Consider the following 25712-nt stretch of genomic DNA (forward strand, 5'->3'; position numbering starts at 1 on the left):
TAAAAAACATGAAGGCATTATGTAATTTTAAAGGACCAAGACACCTGCTCTGTATGTTCACGGCTGACGCACGGGGAAAACTTATGGAAGTCATAAGGTATCGGCACATTTATGAAAGATGAAAACGTGTTTGTTCTTTTTCCAAACTGATGCTCTATCCAGTTATTTTACATGTTACTGTGCAAACATTTGTAAATCTATAGTATTTCTATTTAAAGCCAACTCTCTTGCCATCTACTGGTAAAAAAAAATCTAATTTACTCAGTAGGTGGTAGGTAGCTTTAAAGTAACAACCTTATTAGTATTTACATTATTTTAAGTGATAAAAGATTTTATTTCTGCAGTTACTTCTATATGACTACTGCTATTACACTATTACTATTACTATTACCGATACTTTTACTATTACTATTACACTATTACAATTACTATTACGTTTACTGCAACTGCACCCATTTTTTTTGTCTGGTAACCCCCAACCCCCTCACCACCCTACAGATTTTTTAACACACATAATGTAACATCCCACAAAAAAGTTCTCACTCAACAAATAAATAAATGAAAAAAAACAAACAAAAAAAACAAAAAACAAAAACAAATCATAATTCTTTACAGAAAGTGACATTTATTACTTTTTATTGCAGTTTTGGAAAATTGAAATAAAAAGTAATATTTATAATAACTATAAAAAACATTGCTCAACTAGACTCGACAGAACTTTCTAGACTTTATGCTAAAAGTTCCTGCGTACCTTCTCTCAGTGTTGTGTGGGGGACCCAGATGTTTCTGCACTGACCAATGGAGAGCAGAGAGGGGCTGGATTGGTGTGGACTCTGAATGGCCCAGACTTTTAAAAAGCATCTGCCCCCGACCCAAAGCGTACATGAGTGAGGACGCAGAGGTAGAACTAGCATCACCTGTGTTTACAGTGTGCCAGTACTGATGAAGATTTGAATTATTTAAGAGAAGAATCATGTTGGGATTAAAGGTGGCCCTCGTGCTCTCTGTGCTACTGTCTGTGGGCTTCGGACAAGGTGAGTCAACACATGACAAAACAGAAACACAAACTACTTTTGCAAATGACATAATCAGCATTTTACATTTAGAAAAATAAATCTGTAATAGCTTTTAATGTGTATTTTGGATTCAGTGTATTAAACAGCTTCTAACACATGCAAGACTATATCAATTTATACAACAAAAAAGGTCTAAGAAAAAATAAATGGTGCATGCGGAAGTTTTTTATTATTGTTATATTTATTTATTTATCGATTTATTTCTTTTTACACATGTACAAGTAAATATTTCACATACTGAGATCAGATCTGCGCAGTATATATTTAGAATTGCAAGAAAGCATTAGTGCCTTGGAAGAGGTCTATACTTTCCAGGTTTAGCTTACAGCAAAAGTCTGAGCGGAAACTATGAACATACACAAATAACTGCTAAATCATGAGAGAGTTTTCCCCTTTTGTTGACTCGGATTTTGGAATGAAACAACAAATATTTCAAAGATGTGGTTACGTTTTCTTTGTCATTTTCCATAATCAGATAAATCACAGGCTGCTCTCACATGTGTTTGTATGACATAAGAGAATCCAGTGCATTCCCCTGCAGAACACAGAGGCCAGACTCAAGCTGTGGGTTGGTGAACTCATTAGATAAGTCTGTGTATATTGGACGTCTGTAAATGTCTGATAATCTCCTGTGTTAAGTCACTCACTGTTTTAATGCATTTGATGGAAAAACTCACAGGGAGTGTTTTTTCTGGGTGTTTTTGTAATGTCACAGAAACCAGAAGGCCTGTGGCACAGCAGAGGCAGACTCTGTCACCTCTATGAAGATAAAATGCCTACTTAAAACGTCTTTTGTCTGTAAATTGTCCATATTTTATCACGCATCTATCATCATGCTCAAAGTCAGCCTTGTCAAACTCCCCGAGCTCCCATCTGTTCACAATTAACGGCACTTTGTAGAGAGAGTTGGCAGTTCCTAAAGGCAAGTCTCATAAACTACCTATATTTTATTCACAGTTTAAGCAACACTTCACGTGCGGGAACTGAGATAATTTACCTGTTTCCACTAAAATCCAATTTAAAGTTGGATGTGGGATTAAAATGCAGACAAAAAACAGCTTTGATTCATTTTTGAAACATGTTGAACACATGTTAGAGCACATTTTCAAATGGCTGGTTATGGCTGCAACAGATGCAAAACTTGACAAAAATATATAAAAAAACAAAAACAACTGTATGTCTGTATTGTAAAGAAACCAACAAAATAGTCATTGTGCTAAAACTTTGTCATTAATTTGATTTATTTATCTTATTTTTTGTTTTATTTTTAAAGACTATGATTGTGTATAAAGAGTGTGGCATTTTAGCACGATATTTAAAATAAAAACGATCATATATTGTGTTTGTGCAAAGGTAGAAGGAGTGTGATTTATGTTTACTTTATTGGTGGTAAATTCAGGATTAAGCTCGACTCTTTTTTTTTCTCGATTCTTTTAAGAACAACTCCATATTTTTAGGACTTTGGCATGATCTGGCAGTTTCTAAAAGCCCAGCCATCACCTTTTTGTTGCCTCTGAATCCCATAAATAATATTGAGGGTCGGGGAGACATTTTGATGCTCCGCAGAATCACTTCTCACAAAAAAAGAAAACGGTATAACAGCTGAGTGCGTACTTTTCAAATGGGCCGTATAAACTTTAAGGTCTGGTGGCGTGCTTTCGTTGTGTTTACACCAGCGGCGAAAAAGACGATGTCCTCATTTCATCCTCAAAATAAAACGTTGACGATATAGCTTCCCAAAACGATTACTTTAGAAACCAGGTCGCCCGCTTACACACCTGCAAGTTGGGATCCGTTCAACCATCTGGGAAAAGTATTTAGGTAAAATTATTAAGCCCCGGATACAGCGGTGAAAACTGAAACTCCAATGGCCATTTTGTTTTTTTTCTAATTCACAAATTCTTTCCGCACCTTTGCACCTTCTGTCTCCACGTCGCGCCATCACTCAATCGATCGACCTCTCCTTGTTCCCTGTCTATCCAAATTTACGAGCTGCTCTTCTCTCCAAGGGGAGCAGCTGGAGCGGGATACCCAAAAAAGTAGCTCAGAATGGGGAGTACTTTGGGGTATTAGCGCCCTGGGGTAATAGGTCATAGCATGCTGAAAACTCTTATGTAATCAGATGTGCTATTGTGGAAGGCCTATAGTGAGCAGAGCTGAGCTGAGCTGGTCTGGATATAGAAATATGACATATATGATTGAGACTGGCATCAAAGTAAAACGCTCCACTTCTACGCTGATTAAAAATACTTGCATAGACTTCCATGTCAAAGCCGCTTTAGCTTCTGACTTTCTATGAGCCAAACAACAGAATTTTGAATTATGCTCCATATTTGTAGACGTGAGATGTGCGTATTTTCATTACACCTTGTCTCACCTCTCAGAAATTAAAAGCAAAACAATTATATCTGAATCATTTTAATCACAAAACAAATCTCCACTGCTCAAGTTTTTCAGGCCTATCCAAAATGTTGCACTAACACAAGGCCCGTATTAATTTTCATATCTGAGTGTTGCTACGGTAAATATGACTGATGTTTCACAAATGTGTTAAGATAAAGCACTTTTACCAAATTACATAAGAGCTAGGATGCTTTGCTGTCCACACCCATCCTGAATTGTGCATGATTTAAATTTAATGAGAGAAATCTGGGCATCTGGAAGAAACCCATAAACAGAAAGTCTTATCGTGTTTTTCAGAAGACAGGTTAATGTGCGATAAAGCCTCCACTAAATGTCCACTGCACTATCTATGAAACAGTACAACCTCTTATCTAGGACGACTTTATATGCAGACCTTTCCTTCTGAAATATCTCCTTCATCACATGAATTTGTCCCATTATCTACAACATTTTGAATCAGTACAAGCTGCAAAACATGTTTTTCTAAGGATAGACAGAAAAAGAGAGAAACAGCAGACTCGTCTTTAACACTGCCACTAAACTCAAGCCAACACATAAACTACTTCCATATGAGATCACTGTGCACCCACTCCTGAATACCTGAGCATTAGCCGCACTTGGAATTAACATGGCCCATCTTTGTCATAACATGGCGTGAGGATTATTGTATTTAAGTCATGTGTCTCAAGTTTTGTCTGGTCTTTCTTGTAGAGATTGGGATTTTACAAACAGGATCCAGACCATTTCAAACCCTTGTCTGTCGGCCAACTTCCATCTGGCATGGCGGTACATTGAAAACATTCTGGGCGCAACATAAGAGTCCACATTATTTATTTTCTTTTGGTATATTTTTATTAGACATTGGCACAGTATTACAGCACACTCCTACTGTGTTATTCAAAGACTTGTCTGGGGGACCTCCTGCGCACAATGCACCATTGTGACGTGGATGGTGACATTCAAAAAGCTTACACTGAGATGTTTGTCAAAGCAGAGTGGACAGTAATGATGGGGCACAGTCGAAGGACAACATTTGCTGTTTTGTAATAATAATATATTACCTGAGAGTGGTACATTTTTGTATCACCTTTTCTGGGATGATGTGACAGAGACAGCTGCTTAAGCAGGACTTCCCACTCCCCAGACATTTCCCTCAGCTCCTCTCTCCTCTTCAGATGCATGTAAAAGAACAGTGGCTTTATACATGTTCTGCGCTTTCCTCTGATAATCTGGAGGAGAGCAGAAGACTGAGATGTATAATACTGATGAACTGTCATCACAACAGAGTGGCACAAAACACACACACACACGCACACCCCCACATGCCTATACACCCCCCCCCCCCCCACACACACACACACACACATACACACACCCCCACACGCACTTGAACTGGTTCACTTGGGGCATGGGCTCCTCTGAGGGGGGCCTCCCTCAGCTCTGAACTATAACATATGAACTGTAGGTGCTTCTCATTCCAGCTTGTTCACACTCAGATTAGTCTGTTGTATATCACAATAATAATAATAATAATAATAATAATAATAATAATAATAATAATAATATAATATAGGTGTTTCATGTGAGCTAAAACACATATGAACTTCTAGTTGGCAAAGTAACTGGTGTTTGACCTTCCTTTGTGTTAGTGCCAATGCACCACACATTTCCAAACAACAAAGTAGTCTAGATCTACTGTACCAGACACACGCTCCAGGCAGCACTGGAGAAATCCACTCCTAATATTCCTGGCTTGAGAAATGCACCTTTTTTATTGATGAGCTAAATTTACTCACATTCCTCATAAAGCTGTGTCTCTAGAAAGCTTCTTGGCTTTTAGATTAATAAAGTGCAACATACCTCTCAGACGCTCACATAAGCTGTAGGAGGCTGCCATGGGAACGGAGCCATTGCGCTCTACAGCTGAGGTTCATGCTACAATGTTAGCAAAACATACAGCTAATGTGCTTCTCTCTGTGTAAAACTGTTGTCACCTTGTAAACATGCAGACACACTCATGACGTGTTTTCATTAGGGGTCATCTTGAAATGAAAATCAGACGCCAAGAACAAGGTGTTATAGACAAATTATGTAACAGTAACCTTCTATTTGCATTAAAAAAAACAGATGGACTTTTCTGTGGGCTATGGGGATTAGTAATTATGTTTTAATGACCGCTACTACAAGATTATTATCTTAGACAAAAGCTATAAAGTTTGAATAATAAGTTGTTGCATTTGTTGAGAATGGGGGACATTGCCCATTTTACTCTGATCCAACTCATAACCAAGTAAAAACAAAAAATATCATTTAAAAAATAAATAGAACAATATCTCATTGGCCAACCAGCAAAATAATCAGAAGAGACAACCTGAGTAAAGACAAAGACACTTCAAAAAAATTATTATTTGAATGTGTAATCATTACCTGAAGTTGAAGTTGACAGACTGGGACATAAAACCATGTGGTTTGAAGACTCTGTTTGTGCACTCATTCCACTGTATCAGACAGACAAAGTCGACATGGAAAACCATTAATGATTTTTTCAACGCAGAGCAAAAATACCAACCATAAAGGTCAAGTCACTGTCTGCTAGCTCTAACAAACACATTGTTGAAGCAGCATTCACTGTAAAATTTGTAATAATATTCTGCTTCTTTGCAAACTCTATCAACCTGATGTGAGCTGTAAAGCCAGAGGGGAATGGGATCGATACAGTGTCCGTCTGGGCTCATAAGGCCAGTGGCTCTATTTTCACAGTATTGTTTTACTGTATGGATCAAGTGGAATTGGCAATATGTCACGCAAAAAGTGATGTTCAGAAGATGCTATGGGAAAAGGCATATATTTCTCTTCTTACAAAAGAAAAACAAAAAGCATATTAAAGTTAAAATTGTGCATATGCAAAGCTGTTTGTAGAATCCAGGTGATTTATGTGCTACAGTGGACAAGGGGTTCCCAAGCTTTTCAGACCAGAACCCTCAAAACAGCCATGCAACCAGCCCAAGACCCTCAGTGCAAAATGAAAATGACATGTGAGTTGCAACAGATTTTAAGTAAGGTTTTCACAAAAGTTGTGTTTTCAAGGTCCATTCACCAACGTAATGACTATGATTGATGTGTTTGTTGTGTTCATGGGCCTACATGGTTGAGAATGAGTGACATAGTAAGATGGATGTAATCGGAATGGTTTGGAAACATGTTTATACAGACATAACACTTAAAAAGAGAGCTGCAGTCTGAGAGCTGCAGCCTGAGGGCTTCAGCCCCTAGAGCTGCAGCCCGAGAGCTGCAGTCTGAGAGCTGCAGCTTGAGAGCTGCAGCTTGAGAGCTTCAGCCCGGGAGCTGCAGCCTCAGAGCTGCTGCAGTAACATTTCTGCATCTCATGCAATTGTGCTGTTTTGTCACAGCTGGGGCTTGATTAGCCCCCTTTTGATTAATGACCATTTCAATAAGAAAAAGCAACACGTAGGAGGAGGTAGGACTGCGGGATTAAATGAGGTAACAGGAGGATGACAACATCCATAGAAATGTGATGGATAGACAATATTCCACAGATTGTCAGAAGCAGGAGTGGGCTGTGGACAGGCTTCAAAGTAAAACATCAGGAGGGAAGTAGATGGATTTCAAAGAATAAGAAACCGCACTAGGTTTTTTCTCAAGTGTCAATAAATCCAACTCTGATGTCAGACATTTGGGGAAGACGATGCTGTTTTCTGGGGACTAGAGTTTTGATACAGCCAAATCTATGTAATAGAGTAAACACTGCAGGAATAGTATTATTCAGAATGGGTCACAGGCACCAACAGCCTTTTTGAGGTAAAAGAGATTATTGTGCAAACCGACAGGTGCACAAAAACTTTTGATGGGAAAAAAAATGTAAATGTTTAGACATTCTTTGAGTTGGAACCTGCTGTTTTTCCACCTTTTTTCAGGATCATTGCGGCTCAGACAGCCTTCTGAAGGTGGACGTGTAACCTACAACTCATATTCCTATTCACAGCCAACAGGTACAAGTACACACATACATTCAGTAGTATTTTTAGATTTTTTTGATTAAGCAGTTATGTAACACTAAAGCTACCAATACACCATTGTGTGCTGTTTATATAATGTTGCATGACTCATAACCATTTGATTTCCCTTAGTCCCCAAAAAGGCTGTAGACAAAACACAATTGTGCAGTCTATAGCTCCCCTGTGAGACAAGTCTGAATTTGAAATGACAGTAGCAGACCTCTAAACATGCGCAACACATCAACCTGTTCAGCATGTAAGACCAATTTAAATTTTTTAATCCCCTCTTTTCTCCACAGCTATTCTGCATTCCCAATTGGATAATTTCTCTCCTCTAGTTTTCCTGGCTTTTAAAACACAGTACTTTTCCTGTGAATGTGCACACAGGCGTGACGGAGTGGACGTCCTGGTTTAACATCGATCATCCCGGGGGGAATGGAGATTACGAGCGTTTGGAGGCCATTCGCTTCTATTACCGAGAGAGAGTGTGTGCACGCCCCACCGCCATGGAGGTGCGCACCACAGACTGGGTCTCAGCTGCAGATACTGGAGAAGTGGTGCACTCCAGTCTGGACAAGGGCTTCTGGTGTGTCAACAAGGAGCAGCCCCACGGGAGGGTCTGCTCCAACTACCACGTCCGATTCCAATGTCCTCCAGGTAATTTCAATGAGGGGCATTCAGGCTCAGGCTGGCAACATTCATTAGCACGACACTATTTGCATACTAAACAATCAAAGTAGTGTTCATTGGTTAGGGTTGCTCCAAGCTCTGAGCATTTGTGAATAACTGGCAAATGTGGAGAAAGTCACACATCCAAAGAGTCTGCTTGATTTTCTGCCTTTTTGTGGTTTAAGAGTTTGTATTTTTGTGTTAATCAGATCCATTTGCACAATTTTAGAGACATTTTTGACAAAATTAAAACAAAAGAGCCCCTAAAACTGTCATTAAACAATGATTTAATTAATTTTTAAAAAAAGACATTTGAATATTTATTGTGACCCATTAGTAAGAGCATACAGTCAAAGCAATTCAATCAAAACTGTATTCATAACACTTGTGCTACCTTCTCATTCACACTTGTGTATTTGTGTGTTCAGTGCAGAGTTACTGGTCTGACTGGAGTGAGTGGGGTCCATGTTCCACTTCTATGTGTAATGATGTGGGCATCCAGACCAGACACAGGAAGTGCCTGAGCAGCCAGCCCATGCCCCTGCTGCTGGTGCCCGCCTGTCAGGGGCACCACACAGACAGGCGCGAGTGCTCCACCCCTCCATGCACAGGTCAGACAGTAGACTCAGTGTATTCAATGGTGACAGCATCCACCCGCAAAGGTCAAACAGTTCCATTCAAGCTCCTACAAGTGTCTACATACTGCTGAGCCATCCTTAACATTGCCCACTGTCTGTTTGAATGGGATCTGTAAATTACTTGGTGGTGGCCAGGATTGTATTCAATGCTCATCCTGCCCCAGGGCAGCTGTGGCTACCAAGGCAGCTTATCACCATCAAGTAAGAATGAATAATGCACTAAATTGCTAAGGCTTTTGAGTAAAAATTAAAAATCACCTTATCAGTGCTGAATAGTTAGTAATCAAAACAGGATCAGCTTGTACTTAATGTAAATTTATACAAACCTTTAAGACCAATTATGTCTCTGTGTGCCTAACATCCCAACATATGCGCTGCTTTAACCACCTTCTGCTTTCTTGAGATAATGAGAAAATTATCTCCAAATAATAATTAACAGAGGACTCAAAAATAAAGGCACTCCATGGGTTTCTATACACCAGCACACCAGTGTGTTTTTATCAAATGTTCCTCTTTCTTCTCTAATTACTGAGCAGATGGGCAATACAGTAAAGTGCCCCGACTCTGAGCCAAGTCACTTCATCTTCTCTTAACTCTGTTTTATAACAACATTTCAAATATCTTGTCCTGAATAAGCGGAAGTAAATTAATTCTACAAGATCACTATGTGATCCATATTTTAATCCATTACATTTTCTTTGTGATCAGCCAAGTGGAGACCGTGGGGGCCATGGGGAGCGTGCTCAGTGTCCTGTGGAGGGGGGCGTCGGGTCAGAAGGAGAACTTGTGTCAAGAACTCCCCCACAATCCAATGTACGGGACGTCCTGCTGAAATGCAGAAGTGTGGAAAGAGCCCATGCCCAGGTACATAGAGAATATGTAGCACTAAAGAAAGAGACTAGGAACTCTAAAACAAGATAAAAAATGACTATACCAGAACCAGCTCTGAATAAGATTTTAAATAAAATAGTAAATGATCTGTGCCACTTTATGATACACCCTAATTAGCCTAAAGTACAAAATAAGACTTCATTCACAATTACCAAATAATTTATTAAGAATTATTCTAACTTAGAGACTACTTAAATAAGAGCTTAGGTTTAGGAGGAATTTGGGAATTAATGAAGTACCTGAGCCAGAATCTTCCTTAATAAACTAATTGTCTTTGTTTATGCTTCATTAAGTTTAGTTATTATAAAGTGTTACGAGCTGATCAAAGACCAAATAAATACACGTTATATTCATATCACTGCATGTTCTTTGTCCAAGTCAAATGCCAGATGTCGTGCTCGGAGGGGCATCCCAACGAGGACTGCAGTCGCTGTGTGTGTGATGGCCATGTCCTGCATGGAGAGGTCCACAGTGTGACCGGGGTACCAGTGTCTGGAGCCTGGGTGGCACTGTCCAATCAGCCCAAAGTGATTCTGGCCCGCTCCAACAACAAGGGGCACTTTAAAGTACCCGGAGTGTGCTCTTCCAGCTCCACTCTGGTCTCTATACGAAAAGAAAAGTTTGCACCTGTAACGGTCTTGGCTACCAGTAACACAACGGGACGATCGTGGGTCAAAGCTGTGCTCAAAACTGCAGGTTTACCTCTTTCTTTTCTCAAAAATATATAGGACTACTATGCTATATGGTGAATTTGGTTATTTGCACAATGCACATACAGTCACACACACATTCAATGCAGATAAGGAAACAACAACTACATCAACCATATTCAAACAGTATGCTCCAAATTGTTCTCAAATCAGCCTCTGTTTAGTCTGACCACTACTCAGGCTAATGCCAAGCAAAGCCAGGGCAGTGGTATGAAGTTACCAAAGAAATCCATGAACAGATCAGTTTAGTCCACCACAAGCTAATTTCTAAATATTTAGTTAAGATCTGTACTATATCAAGTGAACATTAAATGCATTGCAAATGTTGCTGAGTTAATCTTATTTTGATGTATTGTTGTAACTCGTTTTGAAGTCATGGTAAAAATATTTTATTTGGAAATTAGGAGAAATATTGTTGGCAGTGTAGTCTCCTTTTTCCCAGAGCCATAGTAATAATTAGCCAAAAAATATTTCAATCCTATCCTCAACTTGTAACAGGAAATGACAAGACTCAAACATAAACAGTCTTGCCTATTGTATGACTTTGTGAAAACTATAATTACTATGTGGTTGCACGGAAACTGTATAAAATCATGAAAAACTTTCAAAGGCCAACTCCCGTAACAATCATTTTTGATTTGCAAAGGGCCAGTGCAAAAATAGAATGTGATGTTTGAGAGTTTTATGAGGTCTGAACACTGGGGTCCCATTCACGAGTGTGGTCATGACTTTGGCTGTTTTTTCCTTCTCATCAGAAAAGCCATATATTGTGAAGCACCCAGAGGACAAAGTGCGCTACGAGGGTGGACGAGTGCTGCTGTGCTGCAAGGCCACAGGATCACCAATGCCTGACAAATACTACTGGTGAGAAAAACTAGCGTGTATTAATAGTGTGAGAATCAATACTGACACACACCTCTTCGTCCGGCTTGGTGCACACAAATCTGTGTCTGTTGAGGCAACGCAAAATATTCAACTCAGCATTGCTCTAAATCAAGTACAAATTGCAAGGCTTGTAATGATTTTGGTGCTGACATATGCAAGTTGCCTTTTACCCATGGAAATGTAACAAAAGTGATGATATTGTACCCAATGGCAAATCTGTTTGATTTATTGCATTCAATCTCATTTTCTTGTGCAAAGTTCAGCTTCTGCCATGGGGGCAGTACTGAGATTCATTTAACAGAAATATGCACGAGAAACAGCAGAATTATCTTTGGTTGAGAGATTTTAACACAGTGACTCAGACTTTCAGAACTCCTGTTTATGGAATAAAAGTACTTTTTTTCATTGGCAGCTCCTTTGTTGTTCAGATTCAGTAACCACAACAATGAAACATTTCTGTCAAAAACCATAAACCACCTCATCTAATACAATACTTGATTTTGCAAATACCAAAAAAATAAATAAAAATAAAAATAAAAAATACTGTGGAATGGGAAAATGTAAAACCAACTGGCAGCTCCAAAATTGTGGATTTGTCTCAAAATGAAATGTAAAAGTGGTTGTGAACTAGAGCCCAAGTGCACATTATTATGGTACTCATGTTGGCCTTGAAAGATTTAGATATATTTTTAGAAAGCAATACTTTTATTAAATTCTCTGCTTATCGCATCACCTCAATCTTTAATAAAACCTGTATTTCTTGTCTAGGTACCACAATGGGACTCTGCTCGACAGAAAGGTGTACAAGTACGAGGAGGATTTGGTGTTACGAGATCTGAAGCCGGAGCAGTCTGGGCACTATTACTGCAAAACCAGCAGCTCTGCAGGCAGCATCAAGTCCTCACCTGCCCTCCTCACTGTCATTGGTAAGTGCAGACAGTCATGGAAAGCATAGGGGTTAAACGGTTAAATATTTTGTTGAAATTTCATGAAGACATACAATAAGATGATGGAAAAATCTATCTTCATCAGCAGCAGGAGAAATTATTCATGGTGAAAGCGACCATATTAGCTCAGACTGGTGGTTAGCCTATTTGACCGTGATGTATTCTGTCAAAGCTTTATGATCATTTAAAACCACTATAAAAATCAAAAATCCACACATTTTGAACTCCGGCTTAACTATAAAAAGCAACTGCCTGAAAATGAACTTACAAAAATGTCAGCTTCAAGATTGAGCCAAGCCATCCACAAACCACATCGATACATGCATACAATGTCCCAGTGTCCACACTTGAATAGAAAGATCAGTAGTCACTTAATCATTTGCTAAAGGAAAATAAAATTATAAATATTACGTACTGAAAGAAAATATTACAGTCTCGGAACAAGATTTTATGATGTTGACATTGGTTAGGTCTGTGCCCTTCTAAATAGGGATGCATTATTGTGTGGGACGGCTTGGATACTGTAAAACCTCCGACTCAATTTCCCCACAACACCAGTGCAGTGGTGAAATTTGAGATAGTCAATAAATAATGTTTCTTTTCTTGCTTTAAGACAGACAAGAATACATTTCCATGTCTAAATGGGAAAACTATATGTCCCACAAATCGTCCAGATGCTGGTTAGCTATGGGACATTAATAAATAAGGCTTTCATGGGAGAGAGCAAAAGCTACAAATGAATCATATATCAAATACTCAGGGTCGTGTTAGTGTGCTTCCAAGTACATTTTTTATTTAATTCTTGTAGTTGAGAACCAGATCTTTGTTCACTATTGTAATATAAAGTAAAATTTGATTTGGTATTGTTAAATATAGGGAAGCACAAGTTAGAGTTGTAAAATATTAAGATTAAGTTTTAAGCACAATTATTCAAGCATAAATTAGTATAAATTATGCAACTGAATACTTGAATGTACCATTTGTTGCACTTCTGACTCATGGAAAGCACAAAGAACAAAGCCAAACCTTAACCTAATTTTTGTAATTCACAGCTAAAGGGTCACCTGCCTGTAACTCCACCCCTGAGCCACACCTAATCAGGATGCCTGTGGACTGCGTTCAACCCGGGACAGACTCCACATTCTACAACGCCGGCCGCTGCCCTCACAACACCTGTGCAGGAGCCTTGGACTATGATCTACGCTGCAGAGATGGAGCCGGCTTTTGCTGTGCTGTCCAAACTATGGAGACCCGCACCATCGACTGTGGCAGCTACAAACTTCCAATCAAAGCAGTCACCCAGTGCAGCTGTCAGAAATGTGTGGAACCCACGGTACTAGTCAGGGGCAGAGTCTCCTCAGCCGACAACAATGAACCGTTAAGATTTGGGTACATCTACATTGGAAAGGAAAGGGTTGGCACTACTGGATTTCAAGGTGACTTTACCTTACAAATTACTTCAGACACACAGAGATTAGTCGTAAACTTTGTCGACCCCACTGAAAAGTTTATTGACACTCCAAAAGTCTTCATTTTTGACAAGAAGGGTGGATCCATTTACCATGATGTCAGAGTGATGAGAAAGCAAGAGCCTATCGATCTCAATGCAGGGGAAAGCAACACTATCAACTTAGGAGAAATTAAAGGAGAAGACCCCATAGGCCAGTTAGTTATCCCTGCCAACTCTTTCCACAAGGACAATGGGGAGGTGTATGAAGGCACAGTGAAAGCCAGTGTCACATTTATTGATCCAAGAAATATTACGACAGCAGCTGCCACTCCGGGCGACCTCAACTTCGTCAGTGATGATGGCGACATGCTGCCCTTGAGAACTTATGGCATGTTTTCTGTCGATTTCCGAGACGAGAGCAATAGAGACATCCTGGGGGCGGGAGGTGTCCAAGTACTCCTCGACACTCAACATGTTAAAATGCAAGAGCACATCCCCAAAATGAAACTGTGGTCCTTGAACCCAGAGACAGGAGTTTGGGAGGAAGAGGGTGATTTTTCATACGCCACCACTACTTCTGGACGGAACAAGAGAGAGGAACGTACTTTTCTAATTGGTAACATGGAGATCAGGGAACGTAGACTTTTTAATTTGGACGTGCCCGAAAACAGAAGATGCTATGTCAAAGTTAGGGCCTATATGAGTGACAAGTTCCTTCAGAGTGAGCAGTTGGAAGGGGTTGTAATCAGTCTGATAAACTTGGAGCCAAAACCTGGATTCTCCTCTAACCCTCGGGCATGGGGGCGCTTTGATAGTGTCATAACAGGACCTAACGGGGCCTGTTTACCTGCATTCTGTGACGCACGGACACCTGATGCCTACACTGCATATGTGACAGCCATGATGGGAGGAGAGGAGCTGGAAGCAGCCCCATCGTCTCCAAAAATGAATCCAAATGTCATTGGAGTGTCCCAACCTTATCTGAATAAGTTAAACTACCAGCGTACAGACCATGACGATCCTGCACTGAAGAAAACGGCCTTTAAAATCAACCTGGCAAAACCCAACCAAAACAATTTCGATGAGACCAATGGACCAATTTATCCATACCAGAGTATGTTAGCGTGTGAGAATGCACCCTTTGATGCAAATCACTTCAGATTCTTTAGAGTGGAAAAGGATAAGTATGAATACAATGTTGTCCCATTTGAAGAAAGTGATCTAACCACTTGGACTGGGGATTACCTGTCATGGTGGCCAAATCCTCAGGAATTCAGAGCATGCTATATCAAGGTCAGGATTAATGGGCAAAAGGAAGTAATGGTCCGTTCAAGAAATTTTGGAGGAACACATAGGGCCACTGCAGGCAGGCTTTATGGCATTAGAGATATTCGGAGCACCAGGGACATGCGGGAGGCTAATACATCAGCTGCATGTCTTGAATTCAAATGTAGCGGGATGTTATTTGACCAAGCAGCGGTGGATAGATCTCTCATAACTGTGCTTCCTCAAGCCAACTGCCGAAGAACCGTCACCAACAGTCTCCTCCAAGAGTATCTGATCAAGCACCCACCAACTGCCCCAAACAATGAAACGCATGGATTCACTATGCTAGCCCCTGTGGATCCTCTTGGACACAACTATGGCATCTACACCGTCACAGACCAAAATCCAAAAGTGGCCAAAGAGATTGCTATAGGACGCTGTTTTGATGGCACCTCAGACGGCTATTCCAGGGAGATGAAAGCCGATGCAGGAATAGCACTGACTTTCCACTGTCCGGAGAGGAAACTTAACAGAGAGAGTCTGTTTCAGCGATTACAGACCAATCCAGGCCAAACACTGGCACAGATGGCCAGAGACATGAGAGAGATGGAGGGGGTGCAGGTGCAGAGGTCTCGAGTAGTGGCCTACCCATCAGAGCAACAGGGCAGGACCCCGAGTCGCAGAGTCACCTCCACAACCCGTAGAAGGATGAATATTCGTGCTTCACAACGGCAGTAAATACTGTATCATGGGTAGGTTTGCTCACTGACTATATTTTTTGTGAGTAAAAATTCTGATGAGTTATATTCTTTCTTTTTTATCGTTCCCAGGTGCCAAACCAAGAATTATTAATGAAGAGATAATTTAATGAGCATGAACTTTTTTGACAACCGCAAACCAAGGTGCACCATGTTTTAGTAAGACTGGAGTTGAACTCCCATACTTGAATCTTTCTCCAATGGCTTGCGCTTATATATGCAATACAGACAATGCTTCATTTTGTATTTTTTTCTCCATAAAACGAAAGTACTTAATTAAAATGTGTTCCCTCAAGTAAAATCAGTCTATGACCTTATTCACAGGTCACAAATCAGTACTTCAAAGAACAAATAAGCCAACAACTTTGGAGACTCTTAATTAGCGAAGTTTTCCCAACAGACTTCTTTTGACCAACACACCCAGAGAACTGGGGATGTTTTTGTAAACTCCTTCATGTTGTTTATTATTGAGCAGTATTACCCTCTGCAACTCAGCCAAACATCCCTCCACACCTCCGTCCAATGTGCCAAGACCAAGGCTTTCGCCAACAGGAGCATGATTCACTCTTAAACTGAAATGATTTTCAATATGACATAATTTCCACTCCTCCACACATTCCCAATTAGCACCAAAACTTTTCAGTCATGTTGGTGAATGCCTCTCTTTCTCCGAAACATTTACAGGGGCTGTTTCAGAATGTAAATATACTTGTTTCTAGTGCAATAATTAATACTAATTTGACTGGACGTGTCCTGAACATTTCCTGAAGGTCAGTCTTCACAGCAGATGAAAGGTGCAACTTGTGAATCATCAAACCAGACTTTTATAATGCTTTGCAAGCAACATGATGGAGTGTTAATTATTATCATTTTAGTTTTGTTTTTTGTTGTTTTTTCAACAGTTACCATAAATTACATTTTGGCATATGTTGCTCAATCAGTGTCTAATAACATTTTTGCTTTGTACCATTTTAGTCATGTTTTTGCTTTAAATGAAGAGATGGAAGTGTTCCATCCATGGCTTAACAGCTTAAGCAATGATATTTTATGTGCTAAATGACAAGAAGCATATACATCATTTTGTCTGCAACTGCAATACAAAATTCAGTGTTTATGGCATAAATTATGTCTGAAAGCCAATAAGTTTTGTGATGCCACTTGCAGAATTGTTTATCTGCAAAAATAGCCACTTTCAGACCCCAGGGAGAAACTCTTCAAGCTGAACTAATCCAAAGCCAAATGAGGTTGACCATGGTCCATGGAGAAACCAGGAGTGGCTAACAAGTAAATATAAGCTTGCAATTAATTAAAAAATAAATGCCACAATCTCTGGAGTGCTATTAGAAGTGACGCACACATGTTCATTTTGTACCAAGACCTAAGAAAACCGGGTGCAACTTTTAGCCCCATTGCTTCCTGACCATTGTACAATCCCTTCAATACAGCTATATTATAATTTTAAATGTATACATATGGCTTATACTTTCCTTCACAAAATCTTTATTTAAGATAAGACAACTATGCATCCTAGTTTGAGCCCTCTATGGATGGCACCATTATCCATAACCTTTTTAATCTTGGGCATTCAAATACATATAATTCAGTTGTCAGATGAAAATAACATGTCTTGGGCTTATTGCTTTGAGTGAAAAGGTGATTGAATCCAGGTGTAGCATGAGATAAGTCCGATTATGGAAGCAGTGCCATGTGAGGTGAGCTGAAGAGGCCTGACAGCTGTGAAGCAACTGGGAGGAAGTGTTGAGCAAAAACAAGATTGGCCACTGATTTAAGGCACAGTTTGGTTAATTAGTAAGGTAAATATGTAGAAAAATATTAGTTGGTTGTGAAGTGAGACTTTGGTCATGGAAGAACGCAATTTTGATTTCACAGAAGTTTTGGTTCATTGTGAAATTATCAGGGGAGTTTGAAGGACAAGGTAACAATAACAGTGTGAGTAAAGTGTTATGTAATCTTTGCATGGGAAAGAAGTGGGGTTCTCTCTGAACAGTTACTCTGTCATCTGGGGAACTTCAAACAAGATTTTGGTGATGTTTGGTTTAATGATTTATGAAGGAGATCCCAGTCCTTTCAAACAAGGGGAGGGGTTTCAGGAAATTACAAGATAAATTATACGAGACTTTTCTTGCTGTCTTTTTCCTGCATTTTTGTAACTCCAAGTACTTCAAGTGTCAACAAACATCAAATATATAAATGCCATAGTGATGCTGACATTCCAGGAATGTCAGGAACCATTCGTGTAGAAGCCTTGTTATGAATTATTACATTTAGACTAAAGCCTAAATTTGTGTCACTGTGTGTAGAGATAAATTGTTTACTCAAATATGCAATGAAGTCATTGTGGCTAATATATGTTCCTATTGAGGCAAAAAACAAATCAACTTTGATATGATGTCAAAATATAACTGTCAGATAACACATTATAAAATCAGTTTTACTCTAAATGTGTCAGAAATATTTTCCATCAACATCCATGTTTTATTATTATGATACAGATTGGTTTAGTTGCAGGGATGCTCCTTATAAAAATCATCATGTGTGCCATTTTTCTGCATTCATGTCACTTCAGGAATTGGCCTTGTAATTCAAATACCATTTTGATTTTGTATAGAAAACAATATTAATACATTAGTAAAACTAGTCTAATGCATTTTCTCATCTGTGCTCTCAGGGAGACAATAACTGCTAACTTATTCAAGAGGTCATTCTCAAACTTCCTGGAGTGTCCACAGAGTTGTATATTTACCACTATGCTCCAGGAAAGCACCCTGAAGAATTACATAATCTAAATCAGACAATTTAGAAGTAGCCTGGAGTATTGCACATTGATGCCTTCTGTTTTGCCTGAGTTGTGGTTTTGTAAATTGTGTATTGAATGAAATCTACTATAATTGTATGGACAAGGCGTGTAAATAAAGAAATTACTTGATGTAAACTAAAATGTGAGTTTTTGATTGTATATTATTAACATAAAACTTAAGTGCTACAACACCATAGTGTGACTATTAACCCACAGATGGTGAGTGCCATGCCATGAGGTCTTATAGATGAGAGCAGAGGTGATTTGTCTTACTTCTGTACACAGCAGGGACAGAGATAGAGGAGTGCTGAAGTAGCCCGTCAGTGACATCCCTAGGAGCACCCTCTCTGCAGAAAATTAGACCCAACTTGAATGAAGAGACTGACTGCCTTTTAGACTAAGAGAAAAACAAGGCAGTAGACATATAAAAAAAGCACAAAAAAAAACCCAAACAAAAAACTCAACAGTGCATTTCAGGACATGCACTTTCCTGCCTTACTTTCCTTATTAGTTTATTGGACAAGGAACAGGACAACATAACTACTGTATGCATACCTGAAAAACAAGAAAAGTGACGAATGGACAAGTCAACACCAAGAAAGTAACCAAAGTTTTTTTTATAGTAAAAAAAAAAAATGCTTGTAAGATCTTGAAGCATTTTGGCATAGTAAAATAATACTGCAGTGTACACACTTATTAATGTAGGCATATTGACACAATTACTGTCAGCTAACATAAGAACACTCTGCATATGCATGTTCACCAATGTGGCCATATTTCTTTACAGTAATTAGATTCAGTGTGACATATTAGCAAAATATTCAGTATCATAAAGAATATTTCAGTCTATAAATATCTGTATCATTTGTATTGTACATTTGGACAGTGGTTAAAAAGGTAAAAAGAAATCCACTTAATTCAACAACAAACTCAGCTTTCCTTTTAAAGAACAATACTTTTATAACTACACTTTTATAAATATTTGGGACAGTTGGGAGTAGTTAGGAGCTGCAGGTTTTTCTGATTAGGTGACAGTACGGAGATCCAGAGGTTTGCAATCCTGGTCCAGAGTGGTTGGGGTATTTACATGTTGGTATGTTGGTTGTTTATGTCCATTATGTTAATATGACCACCATGTTATTGTGCTTTTAGTGCAATACACAAAGATCACAGTCTCCGGCTCGGAAGACTATCATGTCCTCCACAGACAGTCATGTGACATCATCCTGAGTAATCAAGACAGGAAATGTTCTGTAGCAGATAAGGCTCAAGAAATTCATCGGTTCTACTAGGATTTGCTGTAAAATAACTCAAAAAGTCCATAGCTACAGACATGGTGTTCAGCTGGGAGTACTTGTGCAGGTTGAATAGCCACTGGTGTTTATCTCCTCTGATCAGCAGGAAAAGGCTGCAAGGACAGCTGACTGACATGCTTCACATACACATTCCCATCCTCCAGCTTGACTTCATACACTTGTTGCTAAAAACATACAACAGACAAAAATGGTTAGAGTACAGGAATTACACAAGTAATGCTTCTCTGTCAAGCTACTACTGAGTGAGAAAATGAGAGAATTATGATTTATACACGTTTTACATATCGTATGATACTAATCTGGAAAGTAAAACTGTTGTCACTGAGTCACATTGGCCTACTTAGGAGGGCAGAAATGAATGACCTTACAAACATTGTATCATTTGTGTCAGAGAATGCTGCATTTCCATTCTTTCCTACAAAAATAACCTGTAAGGATGTCCCAGATTTGCCGGTCCTGAGGTCAAAGTCGTAATCGTGCCAGGGACAGAACACCTTGAGAACCCCGTCTGCCTCCTCTATGTCCCCATCACAGAGGGGGCCACCTGAGGACACAGCAAAACCAAAGTGAGCAGAATAGAGCAGGTGAGCCTTCCAATGAAATCAAACACATTGTTATCCAAAGTTACAAACATATTTATGAAAACGTTATTTTGAAAAGCAGTGTTATTGGGGTCAGGTGTAGCAGCCTGTGCCCCACAGCCTGTGCGCCCACAGCCTGTGCGCCCACAGCCTGTGCGCCCACAGCCTGTGCGCCCACAGCCTGTGCGCCACACTCCGGACACTGCTGCACAGCTGTAGCCTACGTCACGATGTTAGCTGAGGCTAGGCTAGCACTGTTAACATGTCAACTCAAGGGGTTTGCCTTTACCGGAGTGTGCACAGCGAGCACCCATGGCAAAAAACTCCCCTTTGACGTAGAAAAGGCACACGTCTGCGTCGTAGCCGAGAGAGGAGTGCATGAGTCGGCAGCGCTTTTTGGAAAGCTCCGCGGCTGGGCCTATGAGCCTCCACGAACCTCCCCTCGTCTTCTCCTCATCATCTCCCGAGCCAGAAGCCATAAAGGACGCCGAAAAGAGCTGCTTTTCCAATTTGTGTTAGAACAGATTGCCATTTTTCCGACGGCGAAAAGAGAGTAGACATTTCTCTTTGTGAAAACATTCCATATTAAGTGGCCCAGATCAGTGCAGTGCGTACGAAGCAGCTCAGCGCGCCGCCTGCATCCAACTGTATCCTCTGCGGGGGGGATGATGTGCAAAGAAACGATGGGCAAAATCTTATGAAATGCATGGAAAATCACACAAGTCCTAATATATAAACTGATTTGTATTTTAATAAAAAGTGAATGTGAATTTAAGATATGTAGATGTTAACTGAACTGACGAATATCAGCGTGTACATAGGTCTAAAGGTTACATTAATGAATAGACTGTACAGCCAAAAGGATTTTTTTTAGCCCACTTTAACCTGTCAGTGGTAGTTTCATTGAACAATATAGTCTTAAAGGCTACGACCTGCTTTGAACCTGATCTGAGTTTGCATTATGGCGCTCAGGGCCCAGACCAGAGCCATACATAATCATGATCTGTATTCCTTCAACTGTTTCAGTTAGTGTGTCAGTGCTGCTGGCTGATAATCCTCCAGAGTAGCCTAATAAAGGCCATGTTACTGTCCTGATGGGAGTGATGCATAACAGAGACGTCTTGTTCAGATTTTGGAGCTGCTGTAGGCCTATCTTGGTGAAGCATAGGTACAAGATGTTTCTAAAGTACAACATATTGTTTCTTCTCTTGGAAATCGACAGAGCCAATGTAAAGAAAGGGGAGCTATTCATTTTCTGACAGATTTTTTGCCGAATTAAATCAAGTTTAAATGGATACCCTGAGTCATGACTCATAACCAACTTTGAATTCACAGACTATTACCTGTTACACGAGTTGTTTGAACTGAACATCTGAAGAAAGTTTTCATTAAGGCCTTGAATCGTAGAGTTTCCTTTGGTGGCTATGAAAAGGGTTATACTTGACCTGAACGTGATTTCAGCAGTTTTAAAAAGAACAGACCGCAGGTGTGAGGTGATCTGCAGCTCAGCTCTTACATGACAAAGAAGTGTGAAAAGCACTCCTGTGAAAGCAATTAGACAAGACTGAAATGATTTTTGAAGGAAAGGAAAGAGAGAAAATGAAATCAAAATGATGTAGTGTGGAAAATATGAACAAGTAAGCTGGAAGGGAACAATAAACAACACTGAAAAAGTGCATAACTGGTCCAAATGATCACAGGAGTACCAGCGCTGTCCATAAATCCATTACTGTAACCAATGGACATGGAGGACGTGCATTCAGGGGGCAAAATTAGTTGTAGAGTGTGTCTGGCCTGGATAAGGTTTTTGACTGAAAGCAGAGCCCATTAACATCCATCACTGTAGTCTCATGTTGTCCACAGCGGAGCAACTACCCTCAAAACTCTCCCGACTCATCTGCCAAGCATGGACGTCCGCCAGCGCTCCACACAACATGCTTTTCATTAGCCAAGCAAACGCACCAGCCAGTATCACGACACCATACCTGTTTGAGGGCTTTAGTGTTTTGTTTCATGTTAGTGCTATACATAGTGCTGTATGTGTTCTGTGCTCTTTGGCACAGTAACAAAAGTCAACTCAGTACAACACACTCCTAAATTTTAAGTTTTAAAGGTGCACTATGGTACTGTGGAGCGCCTGCCACCTGTTTGTTCCCTTGGTCCAAGGAGATGTTATTGTCTTGCCTGGAATGTCCCATATGGTATTTAAATGATCAATCTTGCATCTTGCTAAAAAAATACCATGAAACTCATACTTTCTTACAGTGATCAGGTCACCTCCCCACAGATCTGAGCTCCAACTTGGCCTGAAAGTGTCACCTGTGTTTCTCCATGAAGATGGAGAAGTTTAATGCCACCCTGTGGACTATTCCCGGCAAAGCAATAACATCTCCATGGGGACAAGAATGAATCACCACAAGACATATGAGATTTTTTTGTGGGACCCAATCTAAATTGATTATGAAGGGATTTTGTTAGGAGAGTCTGACTCCCAAATTTAACATGAAAATACTCTTCTCTTAAGACATTTGTTTAACTGAATGTTGCTACAGTAATTTCATTTATTTCAAAAATCTGTTCTTCTTAAAATATTAGACTTGAGGATTTCAAGAAATTAAGATATGTGATTTATTTGCAGATTTTTAATGTGATGTGCGTTATTGACTCAACACTAATAATAATGACATTTATTTCATGCAGTGACAGCACACCTTTATGGGACTAATTGGAAACATGCCTTTCATTACCTCCAAATCCATCTTTGAAGTTCAGTGGACAGGAGTCAGAAGCACAGTTGAAGTTCTTGGCTAAGTCCCAAAGTCTGGTCCTCAATGAGTCCCCAAGGCCCAGGACGGTCCCTCTGTGAAAACGATGAGTAGTTCAGGGTCAGTCAGGAGCCTTTTCTGCACACTTTTCCAGTGCTGCTGACTTAGCTTTAGGGAAATGTCTATCCAACACATTATGTCCCTAATGTCCAAAACGGGGACTATGTGGAATGTCTGAAAGTATCCAGATGAAACAGAGCACACTGAACCAGTACTAATCAGTATTATCTGCTACTGTAATGTAGGCACAACCCGAACACAGCATTTTAGCATCTGGTTCTATAAAAATCACAGTGAGCCATGGCATCCCATTTTTATTAAAGCAAATAAATAACTCAAAGTGCTGAAAACTGGTAGTGTTATTTATGGACCCATGACGAAAAATGAACAAACTAGGATGACTTATTCCGATTTACAAAGATTAATGGCATCAACCCCACATTTTATTGCAACCTGATGTTTAAATATTAAGTTAATTACACAAGGCTTCTGGGTTTCTGCACTGAAGCTGGTGCCAGTAGGCCTACACATGGCAAACAATATCATTAGCTACACACTTTACAGAATAACTTATTTCACCACTTTCAGAGGCCCGAGCAGAGTTTTACTGTCATGTCACTGCTAACAACAACTAGCATACTAACAGCACACCAGTGTTACTTCCTGGTTTAGGGGTGATAAATATGCTTTAAAATTAGAATCAGACAGTACATTCTTTTTCATTATATATCTGTATAGGGGCAGGACCGTTTTTACTTTATTAGGCCACATAAAATAATCAATCTCATAAAAGTAAAACATGTTGTGATCCTGTCGATGCCTCAGAAAGTGAACGTCTCTTAAATGCTCAGTTGTGTTTACGAGGGCGTAGGGGGTGTGGAAAACAGCCCCATACATTAACCTTGTGTGCACCTCGCAGGCCTGTAAACCCTCTCACTATTTGGCTGCTATATGACCATGTAAAGCAATAATACACGCTCTAATGACACGGCGTGGGCTGCTCACACCATTACGACCTGCGGCGTTTTGCTTTTGGATGCAGCTGCTGTAGACTGAAGGCATCATTTGGTTTAACTAAACACTAGTCCACCCGAGGGACTTGGAAAGGTCGGAAGACAAGATGTTTCATTGGACAGGAGTTTGGTTGGAATTTAGGAAACTTGCAATAAACAAAAAGAAACACTATCCTGGTAACATGGCAGCAATGTTTTTACACTGTTTTGGCTGATTTGTTTTAAAGACTACTTTATTTGGTCTCTGAGTTCTCATTAAACTATGACAAATATTTTGTTTGACAAAATATGTTTAGCATAAATTAAGATTAAGATGCTAATACTTCCTAAACGGCTGTTGTCTGAACAGAAGGACATTTTAATATAGTTTACATGTTAATCAACAGAATGTGCAGCTGTAAAATGCCTTTTTCTTTCCAATTCGAGGGGAAAAAAACAACTCATGTGTAGATCAAACAGTTTAAGTGCTGTTTTTGTAAGTACAAGGTTTGGGTCTGGAGCTATTGAGTCATTGTCTGCAGAAAGCATAGGTTGGGCTTGTGCTGTCCACCTACATTTATGTCTGCAGGAGAGATCGACATTCCTCTTGCTCTAGACACAATACATCTTGTTGTTCTGGGCTCCTGGTTCAGAGCGCTGGACAAAGAGTGATTTCACCAGAGGAAAATGCAGACAGGGATGATGGTTTTAGAGAGTGCACATGCTGTATAAATTGTGATTTATTGACAGAATTGTCAATAAATCTTGCCAATAATTAATCAAGCAAACAATTGATTAAAAGTGCCCTCTGCTCACTTCAGGCTTGACTGAAATAACACTATTGACATCTTGAACTTTTGTTGCTGTTGTTTCTTCAGGTTGATTAACCAGACCTGACCTGAAGGTCTACTTTATTAACCGTGAGTGGACTTACAAAATGGTCTTTGGCAAAAGGACTTTGCATATATCAGTATAGGTGCATATCCTGTTGGCATTGATTTGTGTGCTTACATCTACACCTGGGTACTGTCCCTCTTTGGTTAAACTTTCCAGTTGTTGGCACAACTGTGGTTGTATGTGTCTTATACGTCCCACCCACATATTTTGGAAACACAAGGAAACTCGTTTGATTCAAGAATCCAACACTGGAGCTTCTTCCTCTGAATCAGTGTTCCTCACTGTGCCACTGCGAGATAAACGAGTCACAGCAATATGGAAAGGTTTGTGGAGTGCATGTCACCTTAAATGCTTCAGATAGAAGAGTGGTGGCTATAGCGTGCAAAGAACAGAACGCAATAAAATGTTGGACGATGGAAAGTACAATTGAAAGGGGTCTGCAGAGACATGTTAAAGCTTTTCCTCTGTCTTTCCTTTGGTAACCTCAGAAGCTACTGTCCTGCTCAGATCTCACCAAAGTAATGTTCCCTATGGTCAAAGCTTTCAACTTCAACTGCTGCTGTCCCATTGGAGT

General features: G+C 39.8%; 2 protein-coding genes across 2 annotated transcripts; one reads left to right on the forward strand and one right to left on the reverse strand.

The window, feature by feature from the left end:
• The first annotated feature begins 879 nt into the window (after nt 1-879).
• On the forward strand, nt 880-18668 carry cilp2 (cartilage intermediate layer protein 2). The gene is made up of 10 exons (XM_033964708.2): nt 880-1034; nt 7415-7489; nt 7883-8152; nt 8593-8775; nt 9511-9666; nt 10072-10389; nt 11159-11267; nt 12057-12214; nt 13288-15703; nt 15782-18668. The coding sequence occupies exons 1-9, from the start codon at nt 974-976 to the stop codon at nt 15687-15689; spliced, it is 3732 nt and encodes a 1243-aa protein (XP_033820599.1). The 5' UTR covers nt 880-973; the 3' UTR covers nt 15690-15703; nt 15782-18668.
• A 634-nt stretch (nt 18669-19302) lies between these two features.
• Nucleotides 19303-21029, reverse strand: si:ch211-212d10.2 (uncharacterized protein LOC557710 homolog). The gene is made up of 3 exons (XM_033965437.2): nt 20714-21029; nt 20272-20387; nt 19303-20007 (listed from the first exon to the last, which is right to left on the reverse strand). Exons 1-3 carry the CDS (start codon nt 20901-20903, stop codon nt 19909-19911), a joined length of 405 nt encoding a protein of 134 aa, XP_033821328.1. The 5' UTR covers nt 20904-21029; the 3' UTR covers nt 19303-19908.
• Nucleotides 21030-25712: the final 4683 nt, after the last annotated feature.

The sequence above is a fragment of the Periophthalmus magnuspinnatus genome, chromosome 4 (assembly GCF_009829125.3).
Source record: "Periophthalmus magnuspinnatus isolate fPerMag1 chromosome 4, fPerMag1.2.pri, whole genome shotgun sequence".
Classification (NCBI taxonomy): Eukaryota; Metazoa; Chordata; class Actinopteri; order Gobiiformes; family Gobiidae; genus Periophthalmus; species Periophthalmus magnuspinnatus.

What these genes read in the sequence shown, in the direction of transcription:
- cilp2 (XM_033964708.2), top strand. Translation starts at nt 974, where the DNA reads ATGTTGGGATTAAAGGTGGCCCTCGTGCTCTCTGTGCTACTGTCTGTG. An exon ending in TTCCTATTCACAGCCAACAG is followed by an intron (nt 7,490 to 7,882) that starts GTACAAGTACAC and finishes ATGTGCACACAG; the next exon opens with GCGTGACGGAGTGGACGTCC. An exon ending in CCGATTCCAATGTCCTCCAG is followed by an intron (nt 8,153 to 8,592) that starts GTAATTTCAATG and finishes TTGTGTGTTCAG; the next exon opens with TGCAGAGTTACTGGTCTGAC.
- si:ch211-212d10.2 (XM_033965437.2), bottom strand. Translation starts at nt 20,903, where the DNA reads ATGGCTTCTGGCTCGGGAGATGATGAGGAGAAGACGAGGGGAGGTTCG. An exon ending in TGCTCGCTGTGCACACTCCG is followed by an intron (nt 20,388 to 20,713) that starts GTAAAGGCAAAC and finishes CTGTGTCCTCAG; the next exon opens with GTGGCCCCCTCTGTGATGGG. An exon ending in AATCTGGGACATCCTTACAG is followed by an intron (nt 20,008 to 20,271) that starts GTTATTTTTGTA and finishes GTATGTTTTTAG; the next exon opens with CAACAAGTGTATGAAGTCAA.